General features: G+C 34.5%; 1 protein-coding gene across 4 annotated transcripts; it reads left to right on the top strand.

The window, feature by feature from the left end:
- The first annotated feature begins 8,392 nt into the window (after nt 1-8,392).
- LOC117919616 (transcriptional activator DEMETER-like) lies at nt 8,393-19,277 on the top strand. Of its 4 annotated transcripts, none has more exons than XR_004652108.1 (20): nt 8,393-8,561; nt 8,933-9,658; nt 10,206-12,056; nt 12,203-12,607; nt 13,682-13,772; nt 13,867-15,319; nt 15,452-15,531; nt 15,693-15,777; nt 15,863-15,954; nt 16,023-16,091; nt 16,202-16,238; nt 16,335-16,417; nt 16,555-16,995; nt 17,265-17,301; nt 17,397-17,454; nt 17,633-17,772; nt 17,923-17,988; nt 18,071-18,185; nt 18,268-18,421; nt 18,770-18,860. XR_004652108.1 is itself a non-coding variant. In XM_034836812.1 (20 exons), the coding sequence occupies exons 2-20, from the start codon at nt 9,088-9,090 to the stop codon at nt 18,886-18,888; spliced, it is 5,832 nt and encodes a 1,943-aa protein (XP_034692703.1). In that variant the 5' UTR covers nt 8,395-8,561; nt 8,933-9,087; the 3' UTR covers nt 18,889-19,277. The 4 variants fall into 4 exon arrangements, 3 of the variants coding, with proteins under 3 accessions (XP_034692705.1, XP_034692703.1, XP_034692704.1); XM_034836812.1 differs by having other exon boundaries at nt 8,395-8,561; nt 18,268-18,306; nt 18,770-19,277; XM_034836813.1 differs by having other exon boundaries at nt 8,395-8,561; nt 8,930-9,658; nt 18,268-18,306; nt 18,770-19,277.
- The last annotated feature ends 6,111 nt before the right edge of the window (nt 19,278-25,388 follow it).

Genomic DNA, 25,388 nt, shown 5'->3' with positions numbered 1-25,388 from the left:
GTTGCTTTGGTTTTAATAATAATTGTTGTTTGTGAGATTTGGATTATTGAATTAATATGAAATTCGGGTTTTGTTAACAAATACGAAATTTTGGTTAATTTATTGTTGATGAATTAATATGAAATATGGACTGATTTATTATTGATGAATTAATTTGGAATTTGCTAATTTGGGCTAGATTAGTTTACAATTTATATGGACTTCGCTCGTTTAAATTATTTAATTTGACATGAGACAATTGCCATGTATTTTGGATGTTATTTTGGGTTTGAATATTAAATTAGGTTTAGATTATGAGATATTAAATTTAGGTCTAATTAATTTTATTTTAATTTATCAAATTTTGGGTTTGACTAATTGAGCTTATGTTTTGGTTATTAATTTGAAAATTTTGGACTAAGACCTATGGTATTTGGGATATTTTTCTTGAGTTATATTTGCTAATTTGGATTCATTTTAATTGATAAAATCTATTGGACTAATTTAAAGTTTGAATTTGGCCTTAAATATTTGTTTTAGACTTTGTATATTTTTAAATATTTCCATTTGGGCTATTTTTGTTTTTGCATGGATCCATTTTGTAATTCTATTGGTTGAGTACGGATTTATGATAAATGGAGCATGAAATTTCATAGAGCAAAAGGAGGCACGCGAAAGACATTGAACTTATTGTAACTTTATAAGTTTGTTTGCATACACATTTTATTTTTCACTATTATTTGGTTTTATTTTTATTGATTTCTGTAAATATTTATTTGTATATATTTACTCATTATATACAAAATTGAATATCGAACAAATCATAATTTTTATCTAAATAAGAAGAACAATTTAGTAAACATATATTTTTTAAAAAAAATAATAGTTAAGAAAATATTCTTTTTAATAAAAGTAAGTTTTCTTAAATAAAAATTCATAAAAGTGTTTTTTTAAAAAATCTAGAATATTGTTTTTAATAAAATTCAAAATTTTTTTAATAATAATTCTCTGACAATTGTTTTGTAAATAAAGTTGTCCCAAAAATTAATTTTTAATAAAATTGTCCAAAAAATATTTTTTAAAATAAATTCTTTTTCTTTAATTAAAATGGGATTAAAATCAATTTTTAGAAATTAAGGGTTTAAATAAATTAAAACCATTAATTCAAATTTGTTTTTAACAAAATCCTTTGAAATTTCTTGAAAATTAATTCTTTTAAAATATTTTTTTTATTTAGTTGAATAAATCATTTTTGCATAATTTTCTTTTTATTTATTTTGTGCATTTTTGTAATCATATTTTATGGTCATTTTTGTGTATATTTATTTGTTCATTTAATCTTGGTATCCACGATTAATTAATAAATTATCACAATTACTCTAATTCATTTAGTAGATAATGTAGGTATACGAGCTTAAAAAGGTGTTACGGCTCACCATTGTACCTCCCGATGGGTAACCTGATCCCCAAATTCAGACTCGAAAAAATATGGGTCCACAATTTTATATAATATATTTTTTAAAAATAAAAAATAAAAAATATATTCAGACAAACACTAAATAAAATTATTATTTAATTAAAATTTAATCTATCAGTGGAAAAGACAAATCCTAGTCTATCAAAGTTTAAATTATTGAAAAACATGTAAAAAAATTATAAACAATGGCTAAGGGTAGCAATTCAGCTAAAAGCCTAGCCTATTAAATTTTTTATTATTTTAAAAACTATTAATTTCATTAAAAATAAATATTACTATTTATTTATAAAGAAATAAATTTTATAATTTATTTTTTGAGAAGTAAATTTTTTATTTTATATTCACTAAAAATGGGGGAAAATGAAAAAAAAATTATTATTATATATATAATCAATTGAGATAGAGTGGAGCAAGACAATACTTCAACCCATAACTTGACCCAATTTTTTAAAAATGTCACAAAACTCGCTAATCCTTATTCCAAATTCGTCTTATGAAGGCAAAATGCGTACATAAGAACCTCATTTTCTTATCATCCCTAACAATAATCATTCACAAATTCTATGAAGTGGAGTAACAAAGGAGAGAAAAGTGTACAGAAAAACCTCTTCTCATTATCATCCTTAACAATAATCATTCACAAGTTATATAAAGTGGAGTAACAAAAAAAGAAAAAAAAATGTATAAAACACTCTAATATGTGAATTTTAAGAAGATTTTATTGTACATTTGATAAGATGAAATTGTATAATGAGAATTATTAAGAGAGGTGCGAAAAAAAAAGGTATACACCATATTTTTTCTGCAATGAAATAGTGGAAAGAGAATTTTGTTTTGTTATTGGCTTATTTAGCATTTAGTTGAGGATAAAATACTCAATCACAAGTTAAGGCCTTTTTGGCTCCTACAACTTTTGGGACTATACATAATGAATCCCCTATAAGATTACCATTATGTATTCAAAAAGTATTAGCACCATTTTAGCCTTCTGTAAGAAGTTTATGCCCAATATAGTTGAACTGCAATAATGTCGTTCTTAAACTAAAAAATAAATCTAATAAAAAATATATGAAAATGAGAGATTTTGACTTTCTATATTAATATTATTTAGTAGCACCAAACACCAAAATGAAAATTAAAGTTTTCATTACAATGATTCTAAACATGCCCAACAAATAAAAAATCATCCCAAGAATGGAAAGCAATTAGAAAAAAATATTGATTTATGATATTGCACTTTACCAAATATAAACAAGCTAGAACAAATTATATCTTCTCCAATTATATAAAACATTAAAAATAGTATATATATATATATATATATATATATATATATATATATATATTAAAAAGTAACAAACATTTTGTTGCTCCATGGGCTTTCAAAATAGGCTAATTGGCGATAAGGCCAACAACTCTTCATTTGACTGATTGACGACTATACAAACTATTCATATCCTCATTTGCTAACTTCTGCACACAAGGATAGTTGTGCATGTCCTCACTATTGTAGGGACCCCTCCCCCTGATGACACGTGGCACACATTTCTATCCGGATAAGATCCATCTGGATTCCCCCAAGAGGACACGTGGCGCGCTTCTCCTATCCGGACTCCTTCAAAGGAGAAGCACACGGCACTCACAATGTCATATCCGGACGACCGTCATATCACATCCGGACGACCGCCATATGTTTATCCGGATCGTTGACTAAAGTAAGCAAGTCTTACTACGTCATTTCGACAGCCTGACACAGCCCACATTCCGCCGTCTACAGAGTGAAAGGACATGAATGATGACAAGTCACCTCCCACGATCTATGTCAGCCAACTCACCTCCAAAGATCTCTGACAACCGCCCGTAGGGTGATGATGACCCTAACACCACCTAGAGGCATCATGACAAACCAAAAAGTCTTCCATCATTAAAGAATGAGATAAAACTTCTGTCACCATATATATAAACCTTCGCACAAGGAAGAAGGTAAGTTTGCTATATCTAGTAAAAGGCCAACTGATTAATCTCTCTAGATACATGGCTGACAAAACCATCGGAGGGTGTGTCCGGACACCCCGTCCGGACATCTTTTGTAGGTACAACTGAACCAGAATTCAATATTGGTTGAGAGCGTGCGTCCATTTGGCAGCCACAGGAATCATAGGAACGCGAGGCCTCAACAACTATGCCTTTCTTATGATCAAGTTAGTCAAGGCTTCATAGAGAAAAGGGAATAGTTGGAAATGATTAGCTTTAAGCTTCTAGCATTTTTGTTCCTCAAAGGAAATAAAGTGAGAAATGATTTTAGAAATAATTAGTGTGTAAGTTTCTATTAAACTTAAAACATTTTTATGTACGACACCTTAACCATGATTATTTGGCCTTGGTTGAGTCGAGGTTATCTTATCAGTCGTACAAGTAAAGAACATGGCTACCATTGGCTAGACTATTGTAGATTTTCAAATATGTGAAATTCTGCAACAAGGGTGTCATTGGTAGTGTAAGTTTGTCCTGAGATTATTGAGTGATTCATTGATATTGTCTCCCCCGCAAATGAAATAGACTTATGTTTATACACTCTTATTATTGACAACTTTTGGGTTATGCCTGTTTTGGTTGTTGAGGCTAGATGGTATTGTGGAATGACTTGTCTTTCAAACACTTTTATAATTGTTCATTTTTCAATTCGACTATGATAGAAAAGGCCTTTGAGCATTGGGTCAAGTTTCACCCAAATAGGATCAAGCCCTATCACATCTTTAACCATTCTGTGAAACCAAGGTTTGGTTAATATCGGTTTTGATGATAATAAAACAAGGTTTAGAACTAATGATTATATTTCAAGTGTGATTAGGTAAGACGATTTCCAAAGGGGAATCACAAAGACAAATCAAGTCAAAGAGAAATCATGAAGAAGAAGATCACCTCAAAGAGAAGTTTTTTTCAAGACCCAAGTTTCATAAGATCTCTTTGTAAGGTTGTTAGTGTACTAGGATTTTCATGCATTATATTTTTTACTTATGCACCAAAATCATCCAAGAGTTATTTTATTTTAAATATTTTAAAATTTTGATAATTTCATGTTTTCAACTAAAACTTTGTGTCAAATTTTTTTCAAATTTGTTTTAAAAGGTTTTAAGTTGAAAAAGTTGATTGTTGAGCCAAAAACGACTCAACCGGTTGAATCAGATGAGGAACCGGTCGACTGCCAGCTTAACTGGTCTAGAAGCATTTCGACCCCCAATTCAACCAGTCAAAGGTGTGAACAGTAACCAATCAACCACCAGCTTAATCGGTCAAGGAGTGTAAAAAAACCTTCTCCCTCTTCTAGAATGGTTGTTCAATCGGATGAGGAACCAGTCGGCCCACACCTCAACCGGCCAAGGTCCGATAGAGGTCCAACGGTCACCTGCCAAGCATTAAATGCTAACGGCTAGTCAACTGGTCGAACCCCCAACGGCTAGTTGGTTTTTTTGCTTTATAAAAAGGTTTCAATCTTCATTGTTGAAGAGCTCAACTTTCCCAAACCTTTCTTAAATATATTTGAGCCTTGGAAGAGTGTTTTTGAGTGCACAATTGTTCTAAAACTTGTATATATTTAGTGCACCATTCAATCTTAGTTTTCTTGTATCATTTTAGCTTAAAGTTTTTGTACTAAGATTTTGTGAGATCAATTATTTGTATATCTTTGAGACTAAGATTCCTAAGTGTGGGGTATCACTTGAGAGGTTGTTTAAGAGTGGGGTATCTCTTGAGAATTGTAAAGGGTGCTTGGAGCCAAAAGTCCAAGAAGGTGGATTAGAACCATAATCCAATTGTATTGCTTGAGCGTTTGGTTTGGAAGCCTTGAATTAGTGGAACCTCAAGCTTAAGATTGAAGTTAGAGAAGAGTGGATGTAGGCCGGATTGTGTCGAACCACTATAAAATCTTGTGTTTGCATTCTCTCTTCTCTACTCTTTTACTTTATATGCAATTATCTTTATATTATTTTATTATATATTTGCATATATTTGTCTCTTACATTCACATAGTTGAAATTTGCAAAAAGAAACCATCACCTTTTTCACCACCCCTCTAGGGTAATTACCATAGGTTGGATTAGTCTAATTTTTCTAACACGTTCATTTCTAAGTCTTGAGAATCAATTCCTTATCTATTCAATACATATGTAATAGGATGATATTAAAGCAACATGGATTCTAATACTATTGATCCTTGAAAAATAAAACAATGAGCAAAGTTATATATAGAAGTTTCTAATAAATCTTACTTTAGTTAAACAAAAGCCTAAATTACAATTAATTAATTAATGCCATGTTTGATTAGTTACATCATAAAAAACACCTTTAATCAATAACATTATTTCATACCTTGAAATTTACTAAAAGAAAGAAGATAAGACTCCTTCTAATCAAGAGTCATGAGTCATCGTCATTTTCAAACAATCAACACTAATTGGTTTTTTAGTTACATATCTAAATATAAGTGATGTCATGTAATTAATGTATATAAACTCCCTTGATCTCTAAATATAAGTGATGTCATTCATGTTTTTAAACATCACCTTTGACATTTTCTATCTTCGAAGACTATATTCTTGCCACACCACCTTGAGGCTAATGTTGGGTGTCTCATTCAAATAAAGGCTTAATAAGTTCAAAAAAACAAATTGATATATCTTGGCATTAGAAGATTTATCATAAACAAGACAACACCTGTTGATTTATTAAAGTGAAATGAAATGACAAGAAAAACCAACAAACGCTTATAAGATAATGTATGACTACTAAAAGCTTCTATTTGGTTATAAACTACATTAAAATTTTAGTCCAATATATTTTTTTTACCTATTTAAAATATAAAAGGATTTTAATTTCTAAAATTCTTTTCTAAGTTTTCCATGGAAATCATAGTATTCCTTATTTCAATAAAAATAGTTTTTATGATATAACTTTCTTAGACTTCAATTCGCTCTAGCATTGAGTCACAATAGGTTGGCAACTACTTTAATACTAAAAAGCCTTTAGGTAATAAAAGATTTCTATGTGAATTTTCATAATCATCAATTTACATTTTTTCTTGAAAATATTGTGTAAAGTGTTACAACAAAGATATCAATGAACCTATCAAAAGTTATTTATCTAAAATCATTATCATTCTCTCCGTTTCTCCAATTGATTTTCAAATCTACTCTTTTATTGGAATATCATACAAGTGACATGGATGACGTTTTTGTAATAAAATCCCCAATTTCCATTACACATTTTCTCATCACTAATTAATGAATAGCTTAAATCTTTAGTTTTTATCTTTTGATTGGTTGGTTATCCCGCCTTAAACAATCATACTCCTTACTTTATTGTTAAATAATAAAAAAATAAAATAAAGTTAGGAGTTTGTTACAATACCAAATTGGTATCTACCGAAGAATGGGACCATTCATATTATGTTACACGTTACAAAGTAGTCATATTACTTTGTACCTCATATATTCCATTTGTTCATATTTTGATCTTTGTATTTTTGTGTTTTTGTCCCATTTGTTTATATATTAATCTCATATATTTGTATCATTATCTTATAACCTAGATGACGTAGGTTAATATCCTAATATTTTCTACCAATATTATAAATTGAGTGGAAACCTACTCAATCCTAATGATATATAAGAAAGATATTAGTTTCATAACCCTATTAAATTGGTATTAAAAACTAAATTGAAATATAAGATTGTATAAATGGAGACTGAATTCTAATTTGAAACTTATCACTCTTGAATTTACTCAATCTAAACTTTTTTCTTATTTAAATTTCTAAATTTTTTATCTCATAATATGGATTAAGATTATATATAGAAAATATCAATTTTTCCTTTTATTATTTTTAACATGTAAGTACAAATTCGCCAACACTTCTCAATTATGTTTAAATAAAAGATATTTAAATTAAAATAAAAAATTTCATTACCCTATTATATATATAAGCACTCCACTCTTTTCAATGCTCTTTATAAATATTATAAACATTATTTTAAAATTTTTATAAATCATGTTTTAGTACAATGATAGATTTTATTGTGGCATTCTATAATATTATAATCGAGATAGTACCACGTTATGTTATGTTATATTATATTATTTTATATGATATGTGTTACAATTTTTAATATTTTATTCCATTTAAATTAATATGATACCGGTACACCCGGTAACAAATTCAAAAGGTTGTTTGCTCGGAAATTCGAACGCTCTGACGGTTTTGACGGCCGCAGAGGTGTACAATTCGCGCCATATAGCGCGAAATTTTGAATGGAAGAACCATGATGAGACGGACCTACACAACTTTTTGGATCAAAGTCAGTAGTTTTGGCCATCTGCTGCTGCGATGTGCTGACGCCAAGCCTGTGTTGAAAGTTTGTAAATCAAACTTCTTATCATAAACCCTGTAACCTTCCGCACCTTAACATCTCCCAAACCAAATATAGTTAGAAAAGCGTGCGAAAGTGAACCACCAGAGGTGGGGACCACTTTAACGCCGTCACTCACGGCACTGTCAAAAGGACTTGGAAATCATCGACAGATAAAGCCAAATAAACAAATGTAACCGAACGTATCTCGATGACAGCACCAACAAACAGCGGTCTAACGGCGTTAATCCTCTCAGGGGAAACCCTAATACTGACAATTGACACGCTCTAGCGAGCCAAGTGTCAAGACTGCGTCGCCAAGTAGGCACCTGAGTTTCCAGTTTGCTCACGTGTTTGAGCCCTGCTTAGACGCTTCACACGCCGCATTCACTGCCCAAACCTCAATGACATATATACCCCTTCCATCCTCCCTTGAACCACTAATTTCACACCCTACACCCCATTCAGATAATATTTTAAAACTTCCTTAATAAACTAAAATACTTATAGATAAATAAATGTGAGTATTTTAGTCAAGGATTAATACCCATTTACCGGCAAAGGGGGTTATCAGTTCACAGAGCTCTCCCTGCTCTTCCTGTTTGGTATGGTTTGGCTTTTCTTTATGAAAGAGAAACTGTTTTTAAATTTCTTTGCCGTCGGCGACTAAATCAGATCTCCGGCATTGAACCACTCCTTAGGTAACTCTGATCTGTTGTACTTTCCTGATACATTTGTTTAAAAATTTTGTTATATGTATCTTTTTATTTACTTAAGGGAGGAGATGGGATGACATTATATCAAAGATCAGACCAAGATTATCTTGTTTTTTACTGTGAATCTCTTACGCATGAGACCCATTTTCCATGTTCATTTAAATGGAAGCTTATATTTTTCCCTCATTGTTTTGATCTTTTCTCCTTGTGCGTTGGAGATCTGCTATTTCGAAGAGATTTGCAACGATTTCCAACCATGATCCCTTCCCCTGCAAGATGCGTCTTTTATCTCTATTTTTTGTTCTATTTTTTTTTTGTTTCTCAATTTTTTTGGGGTTTTCTTCCCTTTCTAGCAGGACAATTCCATGAAGTGAGGCAGTTCTACCTAAAAATCTGAAATTTAGGCCAGAACCCGACTTTTGAATAGGAAAATCGGTGGTGTTGAGGGAATTTAGTGTAAGAACAAAGGAGGTAGAATAATTGGGGCTTCAGAAGTAACCGGATCAGAATAATGAATATCAGCAGCAGCAGAAGTTCAATTTCGGAAGATAAAGATTTCCCCGTACAGGGTTCTTGGATTCCTGTGACCCCTGTTAAGCCCATTTTGCCAATAACACAGCCCCAGATCTGTGCAGGCAGGGAACACAGCCAGCTATACCTGGAAAGCTCGTCAGAATCAGAAAGATTTCCCCCTGCCTTCCCTCAAGAAACTCAAGCTCATAAGGTAGTTGCATGTGAAAATTTCAGAAATTGTGCAGAATTGAACAGTTTCAGCAGTTGGAATGCAGTTCCAGGTGCAGAAATGGGGGTTCGAAATTACAATGCCGGAATATATAGGAAGCCTTCTTTCAACCTGGAGATGGGTTTGGACAATATTCCTTTCACCCAGCTATTGGCTCAGACAAATGCAGCCTTCATTCCATCTGCCGTATCACCTGAGAATGTTAGCGGGGCAAGTAGTCCTTTCATGTCTGCTACACATATCCACCCCGAAGTTTCTAGCTCCACAAGCATGTTGCTTAAAAGCCAAGATCTCTTGCTTGGATCAAGCCAGTGGACAAGTGCACCTGATATGAATCAATGTGAGTGTCAAAGTTTCCCCTTTGGATTCTTATTTATGCTATCGTACACAGACTGGTTTTACGTTTCATTTCAGCCAGGTCACCTGCACAAACTTTAGAACCATGATTAGGGACCAACAGCGGAATGAGCGCAGGAGACAATATTAAAACCAGAAATATGAAATCATGCATAAAATTTTATCTAAAACCAGAAATGAAGAAATTGAAATATTCTGAAAGGTAGCCAGGAAAAAGGGCAATGGAACAATGATAGCATCTACAACTGACCTTATTACCAGTTTTCCTTGTGTGCCATTCAGCTCCTACCGTTCCCTTTGTTGCATTCTAATTCTGCTTAACATTTTGCCAAATTCTATTCATTTAAGATCAAATTTTCAATGCATTTTCTCCACATGTCAGACAAATCCAAATTAGAGGTAGAAATATGTTCCCAATGAACATTTATCTTTATAATAACTTTCCTGGTAACAGTTTCTTTGATGAAGTCCATGCTTTGTTGGTTTTTCTTATCTAATTGGCCGTAACATGGTATGATGGTACTGTGCAGATGGACTCCCCACTTACAGGCACTTTTATGACCTTAATTCACCACCTGAGTCAATGGCAGAGGCAGTCTCTGGCAGCGCTATCTCCCACTTTGCACCCATAACACCAGATAAAAACAGGCGAGTAGAGAACAGCTGGGTTGCCATATCTCAAAATTTATGCCCAGAAGAAAAAACTGTTCAAGAAACAGAGAAGCAAGAGAAGGCTATTGACACCACAAGGGTTGAGGTCAACCACCTCCATTGTGATTCAAAACTTCTGCAGTCACCAACAGATTTATCATTTGCTCCTGTCTCCTCACCATTAAATGAAAATGCCGATCTTGACAACAACGGAGGCAACCATGCTATTGGCCCACTGACAGAGAATTGCAATTTTGACAAAAGAGGAGACCATATTATTGACCTGAATAAGACACCCCAACAGAAACCTAGAAGAAAAAAGCACAGGCCCAAAGTAGTCATAGAAGGCAAACCTAAAAGGACACCAAAGCCAGTAAACCCAAAGTGCACTGGTTCCCAGGGAAATCCAACAGGCAAGAGAAAGTATGTTCGCAAGAATGGAGTCAACAAACCCTCAACAAATTCTCCAGCAGAAATAATGGGTCGGAGTACCGAACCAGAAAGGCCTGAACGTACCATGATGTCATGTAGAAGGGGATTAAATTTTGACGACAATGGTAGAGCAAGAGGTGGAAGCTCTTCATGCATATCCACTTCTGATTTGAATTCAGAACCACAAGCACGAGATTTCTGTACCCAAGGAATTCAATCAAAATCTGTTGTGATGCTCAGTAAAGAGATGGAAGCTACGGTAGAAGAGACACAAGTAGGCATCGCCTATGACCTTACTCGTTCAATGAATCAAGAGCTGAAAAATAACATGTCATTGCCTGATAGACAATTCCCAAGCACCCCACCTCAAAGAAATACTGATCATCCATGGGAGAAACTGAAGAATGATGCCCAAAATGAGAATGACAGAGAAAGAGCAAGTCAAGAAATTGTGTGTGATAAACAGGAAAACATTTTACAAGAAAGCTTGAAATCAATGAGTCCAAATAATACCAATTGCAGCACCGGTGCAAGTTTGAAAGAGAGAGAACATAGAAGGGGAACCAAAAGGGTACACTCCCATATTGTTGACAAGGCAGATGCAAGAACCATGAGTATGAATGGGAATCAGTACAATTCTGTGCAGGCATATCATGCTAAGTTTCAGGCAAATGAACAAAATAGGAACCCTGGCATGCATTTTCCAGAAATTTACAAGAAAAAGAGAACTGAGAAGGGATTGAATTCAACTGCAACTAACTTATCGCCTGTGATGGCTGCTAAAAATATTATGATGCTAGCAACAGCATGCCCTCAAAATCATGCAATCCCAAGTTCTTCTGCATCAAAATCCGACAGCTGGATTTCTGCCTCTCAATTCACTAATTCCAGTGCCCCAGCTACTCAAGGACAAGCAGAAAATGGTGGCCAAGACAAAGTGCAGACCTTTGATTGTATGCTAGCCTTAGGACCAAGAGAGAGGTTGACCAAAAAAAGATCCAAGGGCCTGACTAGGGTTCGTGACTTAGCTTCCCTGAATGGAATTGCACTGTGTAAACTACTGCCAAATTTCCCTGACAAGAGAATTTCACCAAATCCTGATGTTCAAGGGGCAGAAAGTTCAAACAGGCCACACACATGCATAGAAGCCCTAGTTGCAGAGACCAGTAAATTGGCAAGAAGGAAGCGGACCAAAAAGAGAAACCCAGTTGTAGGTTCAACATCATCCAGAACAAATGAAGTGCAGCTACACCAGCAGACTGATGTATATAACAACCGACAGCTTCTCAAGTTAGCAGGTATGTTCTTTATGTTCTTTAGAACTGTCAGCTATACCTTGGAAAACAATTGATGGCTTTTCATGTTCAAGAAACATATCTTTCAAGTCATTTGATTCACCTAACTGACAAAAATATTCATTTGATTATATAAAACATTTATGCAGATCCTCCAGAACTAATATGGAAACACATGCTTTCAATTGATACAATCATTGAGCAATTGAAGCATCTTGACATCCACAGGGAAAGTAAAATTTCTTATCAAGAGCAGAATGCACTTGTCCCTTACAATATGAATAAAGAGGAGAAAAATGCACTTGTCCTTTATAAAAGAGATGGCACTATCGTTCCTTTTGAGGATTCATTTGGTCTTGTCAAGAAACGACGCCCACGGCCTAGAGTGGATCTTGATGAAGAGACAAGTAGAGTATGGAAGCTTCTGATGGGAAATATAAATAGTGAAGGTATCAATGGTACAGATGAGGAGAAGGCAAAATGGTGGGAAGAAGAAAGAAATGTATTTCGTGGACGAGCAGACTCATTTATTGCACGCATGCATCTAGTCCAAGGTACAAAAATTTTACCTCTCATCACATTTTGTTGAATGCTTGATTAGGCATTACATTTCATATATTGTTTCAAGAATTTCATGTTGATTCAAGAATATACAGGATAATACTTTTGGAGGGTATTTAATGTAAATATCAAACAACTAGGAGTTAAAAGGAATATTAATAGACATTGATTTGAAACACAAGCGATAAGAAACAGGATTAAATTGAGTTAGAATTAGTGATAAAGCCACCCCAAACCTCACAGGCAGGTGCATGCATGCACACACATAGAAGCCACAACTGAATACTTGAGAAGTCATGAATTACTAGTCTGAAAGAGAGAGTTAAACTTGGAGCATTCTTACTACAAAAGGGAACTAAAAGAGTGATTTCTAGGAGTTGCAAGCACAGAAGCTCCTTCAATTGAAACATTCTTAATTGATTGGTTGGGGTCGGATTGAGGGAGGGAGGGATTTTGTTTTCCCTATACTTTTTGGCGCTCTTTGGTAGCCATTGTATACGTCGTATGTACTTTGGTGTGCCCCTTTTGACGCTTTTTTATTAATACTATTGCCATTTACTTATCAAAAAAAAATTGAAACACTTTTAATTTCAAAATTCTAAAATGCAAGTGACCAACATTTTTTATTTCAAAGTTCTACCATGCAAGTAAGCATCAATTGAATCCTGAAGCAATAAAGTAGAATCATAATAGGGAGAAGGAACAAGAACATCTGGAACAAGAAGCATATCCATTCCCTAGGTTAACAAATTTCCAAACCTTATCACCAGTGAGTTTCTTGCCAAAATCAGTAGTAACAGAGAACAAAAGGTTTATAACATTCTAAAAGCATAGGAACAAGAAACCATCAGAAACGGTATCCTAATTATTATATCTCAAACAGTTTAGAACTGAACTACATAAGCAATCCCATGAAATTTTTTTGCTTATTATTAAACCAAAAGAAAATATCAAGGTCTAAATTATTAACCAATAGCCTTGAATAATAACCAGTTCAAATATATACATACACACCTCAGCAAATTCAATTAAGTTGATATACTAACAACAAAGTGATATTTTGGCAGGGGATAGACGATTTTCCAAATGGAAGGGGTCAGTTGTGGACTCAGTGGTTGGAGTCTTCCTCACACAGAATGTTTCAGATCACCTTTCTAGGTGAACTACAATTTTTGAGATAGTTGTTAATAGAATTTAACATTATAGACAAAAAGTGAGAAAACTCATTAATCCATCTCTTCCTTCTTTGCAGTTCTGCATTCATGTCACTTGCTGCCCATTTTCCCTGTAAGTGCAACCAAAGACCATCAACTGAATTGGAAACGAGGATTTTAGTTGAAGAACCAGAGGTCTGCACATTAAACCCAGAAGACACGGTCACATGGAATGAGAAAATGTCAAATCAAGCAGTCTGTGACCAGAGTTCTATGACACTGCACCACACTGAGGAAGCTGTTAACAGCAATGGATCCTATGGAAACAGCAGAGGAACAGTTGGCACTGTTGATATTTCAAAAGACAAAATGTTAGATTCTACTGGTAAAAAAATGTCTAACAAATCGAGTGTGAATGGGACAACCACCCAGATGATAGGGACAGAACTAGCATGTTTTATAGGAGGAGACAGGACTGCAGCAGATGATGCAGCTTCTTCTCAAAATTCTTTAGACTTTTCAATAGCTCAGACTGCTGAAAAAATAGGATCATGCTCAGAAAGCAATTCAGAAGTAGAGGATATTATGCCAACTGGGTATGGACTCAACAATTTTGATGGATCCACTTCCTTTGTGGGGCTTTTACAGATGGCAGAATCCACCAGGTTACATGAAGTTTTCTGTCGCAGCAATATCAATGCAACATGTGGAGCAAATCCAAAGGATGTGAACAACCGTTCAGAAAGCATGAGTGGTTATAACAAGAGAAGTCAAAACATGGATGGATTGGCTGACTGTAGAAGTTCACTGGGAGTAACCATTATCCCTTCCAGTAATTATCATTTGCATCTAAACCCCAACTCAGGAGTGTTGGAAGTTGAAGGTTTTGAAATGTCTGGAGAAACCAGATCTTCTGAAATTTCCAAGGATCAAAAGTGCGTGAGCGAACAAAGTGGATTAACAGCAGAATCTGACAATCAAGCTAAAGATGAAAAGAAGCTGACAGAGAGCATTCAAGCAGGACCAACATCTTCTTGTGAAAATACCTTCTCAGATAACAACCTTCAAGGAGAAAGCAACAAGATCATCGAGTCCCAAAGCAGCCCTGTTGGAGATCCTAAAAATGTTGTTGAGTCTGTGGGTCAGGAGCAGATCAGCAGAATGCAGCAAAGTCAGAATTTGATGAACATTTCGGGAAAGGCCTTGGATGTTACTGACAGTTCCAGTGCATTCAGTAACCAAACACATATCGAGGATAGGAAAAGCGAGACATGTCTGAAAGAACATGGTCTTTCTTCTAGCAAGGCATCTAATGAAATTGGTGTGGACACTTCAAAAGCAAAGAAGGGAAAGGCCCGAAGGGAGGAAAAAAATACACTTCATTGGGATAACTTGAGAAAAGAGGCTCAAGTCAATGGAAGGAAAAGGGAAAGAACAGTAAACACAATGGACTCATTAGATTGGGAAGCAGTGAGATGTTCAGATGTTAATGAAATTGCTAATACCATCAAAGAAAGGGGTATGAATAACATGCTTGCAGAGCGAATCAAGGTACAAGTATAATATCCCAAATAAATATCATAAAATTTGTCAATGTCAGCTGCAAATAGTTTTTTTTATGTATGACTGACAAGAGACAGAAAGCTGTAAATCAGCTGATGAAATGTTTGCCACTTTGTGCAGGATTTTCTTAACAGGCTGGTTAGGGACCATGGAAGCATTGATCTTGAGTGGTTGAGGGATGTTCCTCCTGACAAAGCAAAGTAAGTCCACAAAAATAATTCAATCCAATCCAGTACAGTTAGATTGAACATTCAGTACACCAGCCATCCAGCATATATCATGACAAGTATCATCTCATCTTGTCATGATTTTTATATTACTTTAAGGGTTTTTATATTTAATATATACTGTGGTCCTACAGAGAGTATCTGCTAAGCTTTAGAGGGCTTGGGTTAAAAAGTGTGGAATGCGTTCGGCTTTTGACCCTCCACCACCTTGCTTTTCCAGTAAGTTCAAACTTCAATTATGTATATGCTGAATGCAATTCTACGAATCTTCAACTTACAATTTTACTTGTTTATCTTCAAAAAGGTTGATACAAATGTTGGACGTATAGCTGTAAGATTGGGATGGGTACCCCTTCAGCCCTTGCCTGAGTCACTTCAATTGCATCTTCTAGAACTGTGAGTATAAATTAGCAATGCAGAACATGTGCATTCACAACAGAAGTATTAATACCATTCCTACACAGATACCCAGTGCTAGAGTCAATTCAGAAATATCTTTGGCCACGACTATGCAAGCTCGACCAGAGAACATTGTAAATAAAATTACTCCTAACATTTATGTATATTATATTTGCATGCATTTAGAATGAGAACTAGCTGCTAAACTAAAAGGCTTTCGATTTGTTGCAATATCTAATAACAGGTATGAGCTGCATTACCAGATGATCACATTCGGCAAGGTATATTACGTCTATAGACCTTCCTTAAATTCTTTCACCAGTAGTCAATCGTAAGAAAAAGCTGAGTGACAACATTCTTTGAGCTTTATTATGCAGGTTTTCTGCACAAAGAGCAAACCAAATTGCAATGCATGTCCAATGAGGGGAGAATGCAGACACTTTGCAAGTGCATTTGCAAGGTACATGTGTGTGTCTGTTATCCATATCATTATACGAGACTGTTACTTGAATACTTAGTTCTAGCAAAACTGGGATGATGTTTGTGAAACCAAGGGAGTGGATAAATTGGATTATTAATGAGCATTTTTGGATGCAGTGCAAGGCTTGCCTTGACAGGGCCAGAGGAAAGAAGCATAGTAAGCACAAATGCAAATAAATCAATGGATGGAAACCCTGATGTGACCATCAATCCACTGCCTCTACCACCACCTCTACCTCAGAAGCAATCATCAGAAGCAAATCCTGGGATCAATAACTGTGAACCCATTGTTGAAGTACCAGCAACACCAGAACAAGAGCATCCACAAATATTAGAAAGTGATATTGAGGACACCTTGTATGAGGATCCTGATGAGATACCAACAATCAAACTCAACATTGAAGAGTTCACTCACAATTTACAGAACTATATGCAGAGAAATATGGAACTTCAAGAAAGTGACATGTCAAAGGCTTTGGTTGCTTTAACTCCAGAAGTTGCTTCTATTCCCATGCCCAAGCTTAAGAATGTTAGTCGACTACGAACAGAGCACCATGTGTAAGTAGGCATTTCCCTGATTCCAAAATCATTTAATCATTTAATGTCCGCTCATTCTGCTCCAAGTAAACTAAATGAATATAAGGCTTTCTGGGCTATGACCTCTCAATAACTAGAAATATGAGCAGCATCTCATAAGGGTCATAAGAGTAGAACTAGCTCTCATCTACATAGCCTATAAAGGACGGCATTTTGCAAGGAACAGTGATAAAAATATTTGTATTAGTATATGTAAATCCTTCAGTAACTGCCTTTACACCATAATGCAGCTATGAGCTTCCGGATTCACACCCTCTACTGGAAGGGGTTAGTAGTTTTTTCCATCTACTTTCCAAGCAATTTAGTCATGCCTTGAATATCTAAATGTCTATCCTGACCAACTATTCCTGATCAAATTACAGCTGGACAAAAGAGAACCTGATGATCCATGTTCATACCTTCTCGCCATTTGGACCCCAGGTGAGTAGCAACATTGCCAATCTGCAAAAGTAACCTACCATATTTACCAATGACCACTCTACTCTAGATAACTTTTAAAACAGAATGTAGTTGCAGCACTTAAATTTCCAGCATCTTGTTTATATTGAAAATTCATCTCTCATCATTTGCTAATTAAAATGTGCATAAATGTTATTAGGTGAAACTGCAAATTCCATTCAACCACCTGAAAGAAAGTGTAGCTCCCAGGAATCTGGAGGACTATGTGATGAAAAGACATGCTTCTCGTGCAATAGTATACGAGAAGCAAATTCCCAAACTGTCCGAGGGACACTTTTGGTGAGATATGCTTCTCACTGTTACTTTGAGAACCTTTTCAACTTCACTAGAGGGGAAAAAAACAAAAAGCAAGAAAAACAAGAATAAAAACAAAAAAACAATGGTATCAATACCAGATACTAACCAATATTTACAACACCTAATGACCAGATACCATGTCGAACAGCAATGAGAGGGAGCTTTCCATTGAATGGCACATACTTCCAAGTTAATGAGGTAAAATCCAATTCCTATTGAGCTCCCTTACATTCTTTTATGCACTTCAAAAAAATTTATTTCAGGTTATATTCCTATGCAGGTGTTTGCTGACCATGACTCCAGCCTTAACCCCATTGATGTTCCTAGGGCCTGGATATGGAATCTGCCAAGACGCACTGTGTACTTTGGGACCTCCATACCAACAATATTTAAAGGTAAATAATATAGAAGAGAATGGTTCTAGTGAAACGTATAAGATCAAAAAATTGTAATTCACAGTAGTCATTTCTCTGTCAGGTTTATCAACAGAAGATATACAATACTGTTTCTGGAGAGGTACATGCAAATATCAAACCCTTAGCATTTCTTGCTTTTTGATACCCTGCGGATCATAATATTCACATGATAGAGCAGTACTTCTTAAATTGATGCCTTTTTGGACGCTATCCAGGTACAGATACCAATGGAACTCAGTATGGTAACAAACCTATTTCTACCAAAACCAGACAATGACCAACAAATAAATGATAATTAAAATTTTAAAATTGTTATATAAGAAGCTCATTGTATTTTTCTTCTCTCAAGAATTTTCGAGCAGTCACTCCCTACTAACCTGCTACTACTTCTACATCCAAAATATTTAAAAGAAAATGGTTATGATCAGGTATGCAAGCCTATTGTTCTAGATCAATTCAAGTTATCAGGACAAATTAACCAAAAAACACTCTGAAACCCTAAATCCCTTATCCTGTCTTAGAATAATAATTTAAAACATTCCATTTTTGGTGTAATTTTGCAGGATTTGTTTGTGTAAGAGGGTTTGACCAGAAAACACGAGCACCTCGGCCCCTGATGGCCAGACTGCACTTTCCAGCAAGCAGGTTGACAAGGACAAAAGGTAAAACAAATGAGAACTAGGCATTGTGCTTGATGAAATATCACATTGGTTGACGCCAAATCTAGATAATCTTACAATCCAGAGAACAATGTCAATTCAACAAAAGGAGAACATTCAGTTGCACAGAATGGGTGAGGTCGTAACTTGTCTAATGGGAAGGTTGTTACCCGGTTACTTTCTAAGATTCCATGACAAGTGAGTAGGTATTTTGACCAACATTCAGTGGCTCAAAATTTCAGAGCTTGTAACTTGTTAGTGGAAAAAGGCTGTTTACCAGTTTTAGGTTGTAAGTTCCCGTGACAAGTGGGAAGGTATTTTTGTACATGGTTAACAAGATAATCAATGTAATGCTCAAGGTTGGAGCCATTCTTCCAGAACCAGTAAATATCACTGACTTAAATTTGTCGTCTGGTGCAAGCTTAGAATTGTTTTTTTTTTTTTTCTTCTCAATCCAAAAAAGTAAATATTCAGTAGAGGGATTTATCTGAGCTACAATGGAGGGTGAAGTGGAGCTCCTGTCAAACAAAAAGGAATACTACTTAGCATTTGAGCTAAATCATGTTCTTTATGTTGCAACTTAGAAAAAGCGTTGGTGAATCCCTAGTTCTTTAAATCCCTTCTTCCTCTAAGCCAGGATCACCTGCTAGCATGTCTTTAGGAATAAGTCCCACAGCATGTCTAAGGAATAGGCCATCCTTATGGTTTTTGGGTAATTCTCACATGCATTTGAGCACAACTAAAACAAGATGGGTGAATAGAAGCAAATATTAGACTTGATGGAGATGGATCACTAGAAACAAGGACTAGAGAAATCGACTGTATGTCCCAAGAAGAGGAGGCATTCCAATCTGCGAACTGAGCAACATGAATCCAATGATCCAATGCACTCTATCAATATGAAGACAAGAAATGCTGAGTAAGGGATATGGAAGCCAGAAAGTTAGAATAATTTTATGCCACCTTTTTTGTGTCCACCACGGTCAAAGAGTAAAGGATTTGTTCCTGAGCGTCCTTCTATTTAATCTATCTAGTGAACTCATTTTATTGAAACAAATAAATTATCATTGCTAGTTGAAATATATAAACCAACTAATCTCAATGCAAGGTTGCACTGTGATCCCAAACAGCACAGAAATCTTTCAATCTGCCTACTTTGTACTCTGGGTGCAGGTTGCAAGTTGCAACAACATAAATGAGTTTCAAATGCAACTCATAACATCAAAACAGATATGAAAACTCCCGTGCCTACGGCTTGACAAAACAGCATATTGTTAAGGAATCACATAATACACACGACTTCCATATTATTAAGAAATCATAATACACATGACTTCTATAAATGACCCAAATGCTTATTACACAGTCCAATGGTTCCCTCATATAAATTATGATGTTTTAAGATTGAAAGTATTATGTTCCCCAAGTGGTCTACTCTCCTTGACACTGACAATTACTGAAACGTATCCATTCCTGGCATTCCACTGACCTGTTCACGACTTCTTTCCAACACAACCCATCTTTTCACATGCACTTGGGAGGGAGGGAGGGAGGGAAATGCTAAAATGGAGAAAGAAGTTTGAACCAAATACAAGGAATTGTGTAGTGATGATGGTAAAACCAACACCTAAAATTATTCAACGATGACTATATATATTGTTTAGTGTTAGAACGTTCATCCTTCTTCCTTCCATGGATGAGCTCCACTAACAATGGAGAAGAAGATGACTGATTGGTATGGTAGAATTCCCATAGAGCGTGAGTAGTTGAGGCACCAACAAAATCCCCATTACTTCGTTACTGAGATGATGCCAGTGACGGAATCCTTTTAGCAGCAAGGTTAATAACACATTCTCTCCAAATTCAATAAAATTTTAAGTTACTAAATAAAGGCATTCCCTAATTCAAGAAAAGTACAAGTTAACCTAAATACAAGCATCAATCTAAAGCATCAACTTTTAACTCCCTGTACCGAAGTATTGAAAAACCAGTATTTAAACCAACATAAAACAGCGATCTAGCTATAATGTGAAAGAATTGCATCTCAAAAGCAATCTCAGTCGACTACAACCAATCCATGCCATATGACAATATACTAGGACAACAAATTCAACAGATATCATAATATAACATTAAATCAGAGTTCGAGACATATAATAGAAGAAAATAAATTCATAGATCCATTCTTCAAGACGGAACATCAAATAGAAAAAGATTCACGGATTTGATAGATCCACACTTCTGGCTCCAGATATCAACAAATAAGCCAGTATAACATCAGTTCCCCCGTTTTGATTTGGATTCAACTGAATAAAACATGGATCGAGATGCGTACCTTGCAGACGGATGCGAGAAGAGACCAGAGACGGCAAGGAGTGGAGAAGGGGGTCTTATGTTATTTCGATGAGTTTTGCCGCCTTAGAGTGTTACCGCCTTTCCATTTTCCCTCCTAATTTCAGGTTAGCCTTTCGTTTTTTTTTTTTGTGTGGTTTGGTTTGAAAAGGGGCGCCATACGTGGCAAGTGCTGGGCTGTCACTGGATCGGGGGGCTGGGCCGTGGGTTAGGCTACTTATTGGTTCCTTATTGTTGCCCGTCAGATCGCCCAATGCCAAAATTCCATTTTTCTATCCAGGGCACCTGGTCGACTTCAGGATTTGGGATAGAGGAATAAACAACTTGAAATTTGAGAATTATTTGAAGCTTGATTCACAACCTTTAACGCTGCAATTGAAAACATACTGGATAACAAAGAAAGTTTAGTGGAGCAAATATTTGGAGGTTCGCTCCATAACCAAGAAGATGTGTTGTTTTGTAAGTAAAATAAATTAAAACGAAATATTTTGAGATCTACTTACATTCTCTCAGATGATTGGCAATTACACTGTTAGTATCTAGTGATGATTTGAACCGACTTAACTCGAATCCAGCCTAATGTTATGAAGGATTTGGAAAACAACGTATTTTTAATACTCGGAATAGGCTATGGTTCAGAAAATTCAATTTAGGTTAGACTTTAGTTAACGGTTTAGACAATGTTAACCCAATCATATATACATATATTCAGTTTGTGCTTTTTCAAAACGCCTTAAAATAAACAAGTTATAAAATTTAATTATATTATGTATTGTTTTATTTGTTAAAAAAATAAATAGAATTTTTTATACTTGTCTCAAAATGATGTGTTATCTAGTATTTGAATTTTGGCATAAATGTATTAAAAAGGAGTCTCGATTAGCCTAGTCTCATTAATGTGAGTTTATTAAATAATATCAAAAACATATTTAAATGTGATTTCTTTGAATAATATCAAAAGCATTTTTAAATCGATGAAGAATGTTACTGCCTTTCCATCTTCCTTTTTAATTTTGAGTTAGCCTTTCATAATTTTCTTGTGGTTTAAAAAGACCCATCATACGTGGCAAGCGCTATCTGATGGGGTTGAGTCGTAGATTGTGCTAACTATTGGTCCATTATTGTTACCCATCATGAGAAACTTTGATCAACCAATGTCGAAATTCCATTTTTCATATCCAAAGCACTTTGTCACATACTTAGGTATTTCCTAAACTCACATGCAATACTTAGGCAACTCAAAACACTTATGTTGCTACGCCAGTCTTCCCCTCATACTTAACTAGTTATGCTAAACAACGTTACTCGACTTGAAAGCTTAGATGTGCAACAAAGGCAACACTTAAGTAATGAAACTTTGCATTGTATATAAATGCTTTACAATGTTAGAGGCTTTCAACTTGCTTGATACCCTAGTCAAATAAGGTCACTTTCTATCTATACGCACTCAAGATACTTTGTGGAACCCAAAAAGGTTTCACCCTACCTTATAATGCTTTATAAATGGCTACGAACAAAGTATATACAAAAGTACTATGAGACTCTCTATAATGTCTTACACACTTCCCTTATCTTCCATTCCTATATAAAAATGTGTGGACATTTATAGGTTTCATTCAAAGTTTTCACACTTTTCCACTAGTAGCCAACTGTAGATAGCTCTAGGAGGTTCCAAAAGTTTCTTGTTCTCTTTTTAAAAGTTGAAGGGAGGGCCATTTAAGTAGGTTGATACTCTCCCCCACTTATGTCACAAATGTCTTTGTCATTCCTTCTGCCCAAAACTGTTTGATCTACTATTGAAACTACTATAATGCATCAGTAGGCTTCCAATTGGTCTCACTCTCTGATAGTCCTTTCGATATCATTAAGTATTTCATAACATGAGGCACACTTCATCTCTTGATTACTCAGCTTACAATAATATGTTCTATCTTCTTGTCATACAAGGTTACGATGACTGTAAATACCCTCTTAATGTCATAACCTACTTAAATGACCCTCCTTTAATTTTTATTTTTTATTTTTTAAAATAAGAAACTTTCAAAACCTTCTAGAACCATATACACTTGGCTACTAGTGGAGAAGTATGTTAAATAGGGTTTAGGCAACAAGAACTTAACCTAAACCTTATTTAATATTTTATAATATTTATCATTTATATTATTATATTTAATGTTACTGTTCTTTCAAGACACTTTAAGATAAACAAAATATCAAATTTAATTATATTGTATATTATTTTATTTGCTAGAAAGATAAATTGAAATTTTAATATTTATCTCAAAATGATTTATTGTTTGGTATTTAAATTTTGGTATAAATATACAAAATATGAAGTTAAACATAAGTCTTAATCAACCAACTCTCGTTAATCTGAGTTATTTAAAGCGAGAATGTCAATACTTATGTAGAGAATAAGCAAACAAATCAAACCAAAATAAGCCAAAGAAATAGAAAAGAACTTTAATTTTGCAAGTTTACATCCATTACAAGCAAAATTATTATGACAACTCAAATTTCCTAGAGCTTCTATAAACACTGAACACTTCAGACAATAACTAATAATATGTATGAGATAATAGCATCGTACATAAAAATTACAGGAGTCCAAATGAAGACAAATAACAAAAGACAACAATATAATGAACAGGAAGAAGATCTTTCAACACATACAATCCTCGTTTCCTAGGCTCGTCTCAAATGACTTATTTGAATGGGGATCCTACACAAAACAAGAAGAGAGAGAAAAATAAACAAGAAATCCAAATTAATGGTGAGTTAATGAAAAAAAAAATTAAATAAATACAAATGAGAAGACGTGATAGAACTAACACTCAACAGTGATATGATGATGTCATTATGGTCGAAACAAAAACAGATCTAGAAGTATAAAATATAGAAGCAAATAAAGAAATATCATTGTTATTTGATAAGTACCTTGTGAGTCAAGTGCCTAGGTGAACTAAGATATAACCAAAGCAACTAAGAGAGACAAAGGTTATGGAGGAGGCAACTATGGTATTCAAGACATTATGTCTACGTGTATAGAAATGTTTATGCAATTGTTTTGCAATGAGCAACAACATAGGAGCTAGAGATAATGTCTTGTTCTCAAGTGTAACAACTATTCCTATTTGAGATTGCTTGGTGGCTGACATTACCACTTCTTTAATAACAAAAGACATTATGCCTTCCAATTGTATTTTTTATTATAACAATTGCATTCATCACTTACAACTTTATCATACTAGCAATTCTAGGACAAGGTAAAGGGAGACTTATAACTAGGGTATTTAATGAATTAAATTAACGTGTAAGAGAAGTTTATGCAACTACACTCTAATATCTCATTCCTAGGCATAACAATTGATGGTACATGAGATTTTTTATTTATTTATTTTTTTGTTATTGACATTTGTGATTGTTATTTATTTAATACCAAATGACATTGTGCCTTTCAATAATTTTTTTTTTATTATTATAAAAGTTGCATTCATCACTTGTTCTATTACGTTGGCAATTTTATGGTGAGGTAAAGAGAGACATTCGTAATATCAATGACATTTGTGGAAAAACTAAAACAATTTGACTAGACAAAGGGAGAAGTCAATGTCTTGCATGAGACTTCAATTGAACTTCTTATGCCAATGATTCATTAATTATTGAATCAATTGAAGAGAGAGGATTGCAACGAATAATAGAATCTTCAAGTGCTTCAAAGTCCCCTCCAAGAGCCATTAAAAATTGGGCAAGTTGTAGTAGCTATTGTTGTTGCGTGTTCTTTTATTTGCAAGTGATACAAGGTGCTTATGAACTAAGCATGCAAGTTGGTCCCAAAATGCTATAGTGACGTCATAAAATTTCAATGATCTTGTCTCCTCAGCTGGTGAGTCATATATCAATCTATAATTAAAAAATGCTAAAAAAAATAGATTATGTATAAAATTTCTCTAAATACTCTTAAATTCCTCTAGCGGTATGAAATTTTGCCAATTACATGCCAAAAGAAACACCAATAAAGTTTTTAATCCAAATCGTTGAAATTTTCATCATTCGGATATTCAACAATTCAATGTACTTTTTTGTCTTATTGTCAAATGGGTTAGCAAAGTCACCAAATATACAACCGCACTAAAGAGCCACTACCTATCTTCCACCAACATTTCCTAGC

The sequence above is a fragment of the Vitis riparia genome, chromosome 8 (genome assembly GCF_004353265.1).
Source record: "Vitis riparia cultivar Riparia Gloire de Montpellier isolate 1030 chromosome 8, EGFV_Vit.rip_1.0, whole genome shotgun sequence".
NCBI classification, from domain to species: domain Eukaryota; kingdom Viridiplantae; phylum Streptophyta; class Magnoliopsida; order Vitales; family Vitaceae; genus Vitis; species Vitis riparia.
Note: the sequence above shows the minus strand (reverse complement) of the source record. Positions and strands in the feature narration are given on the sequence as shown.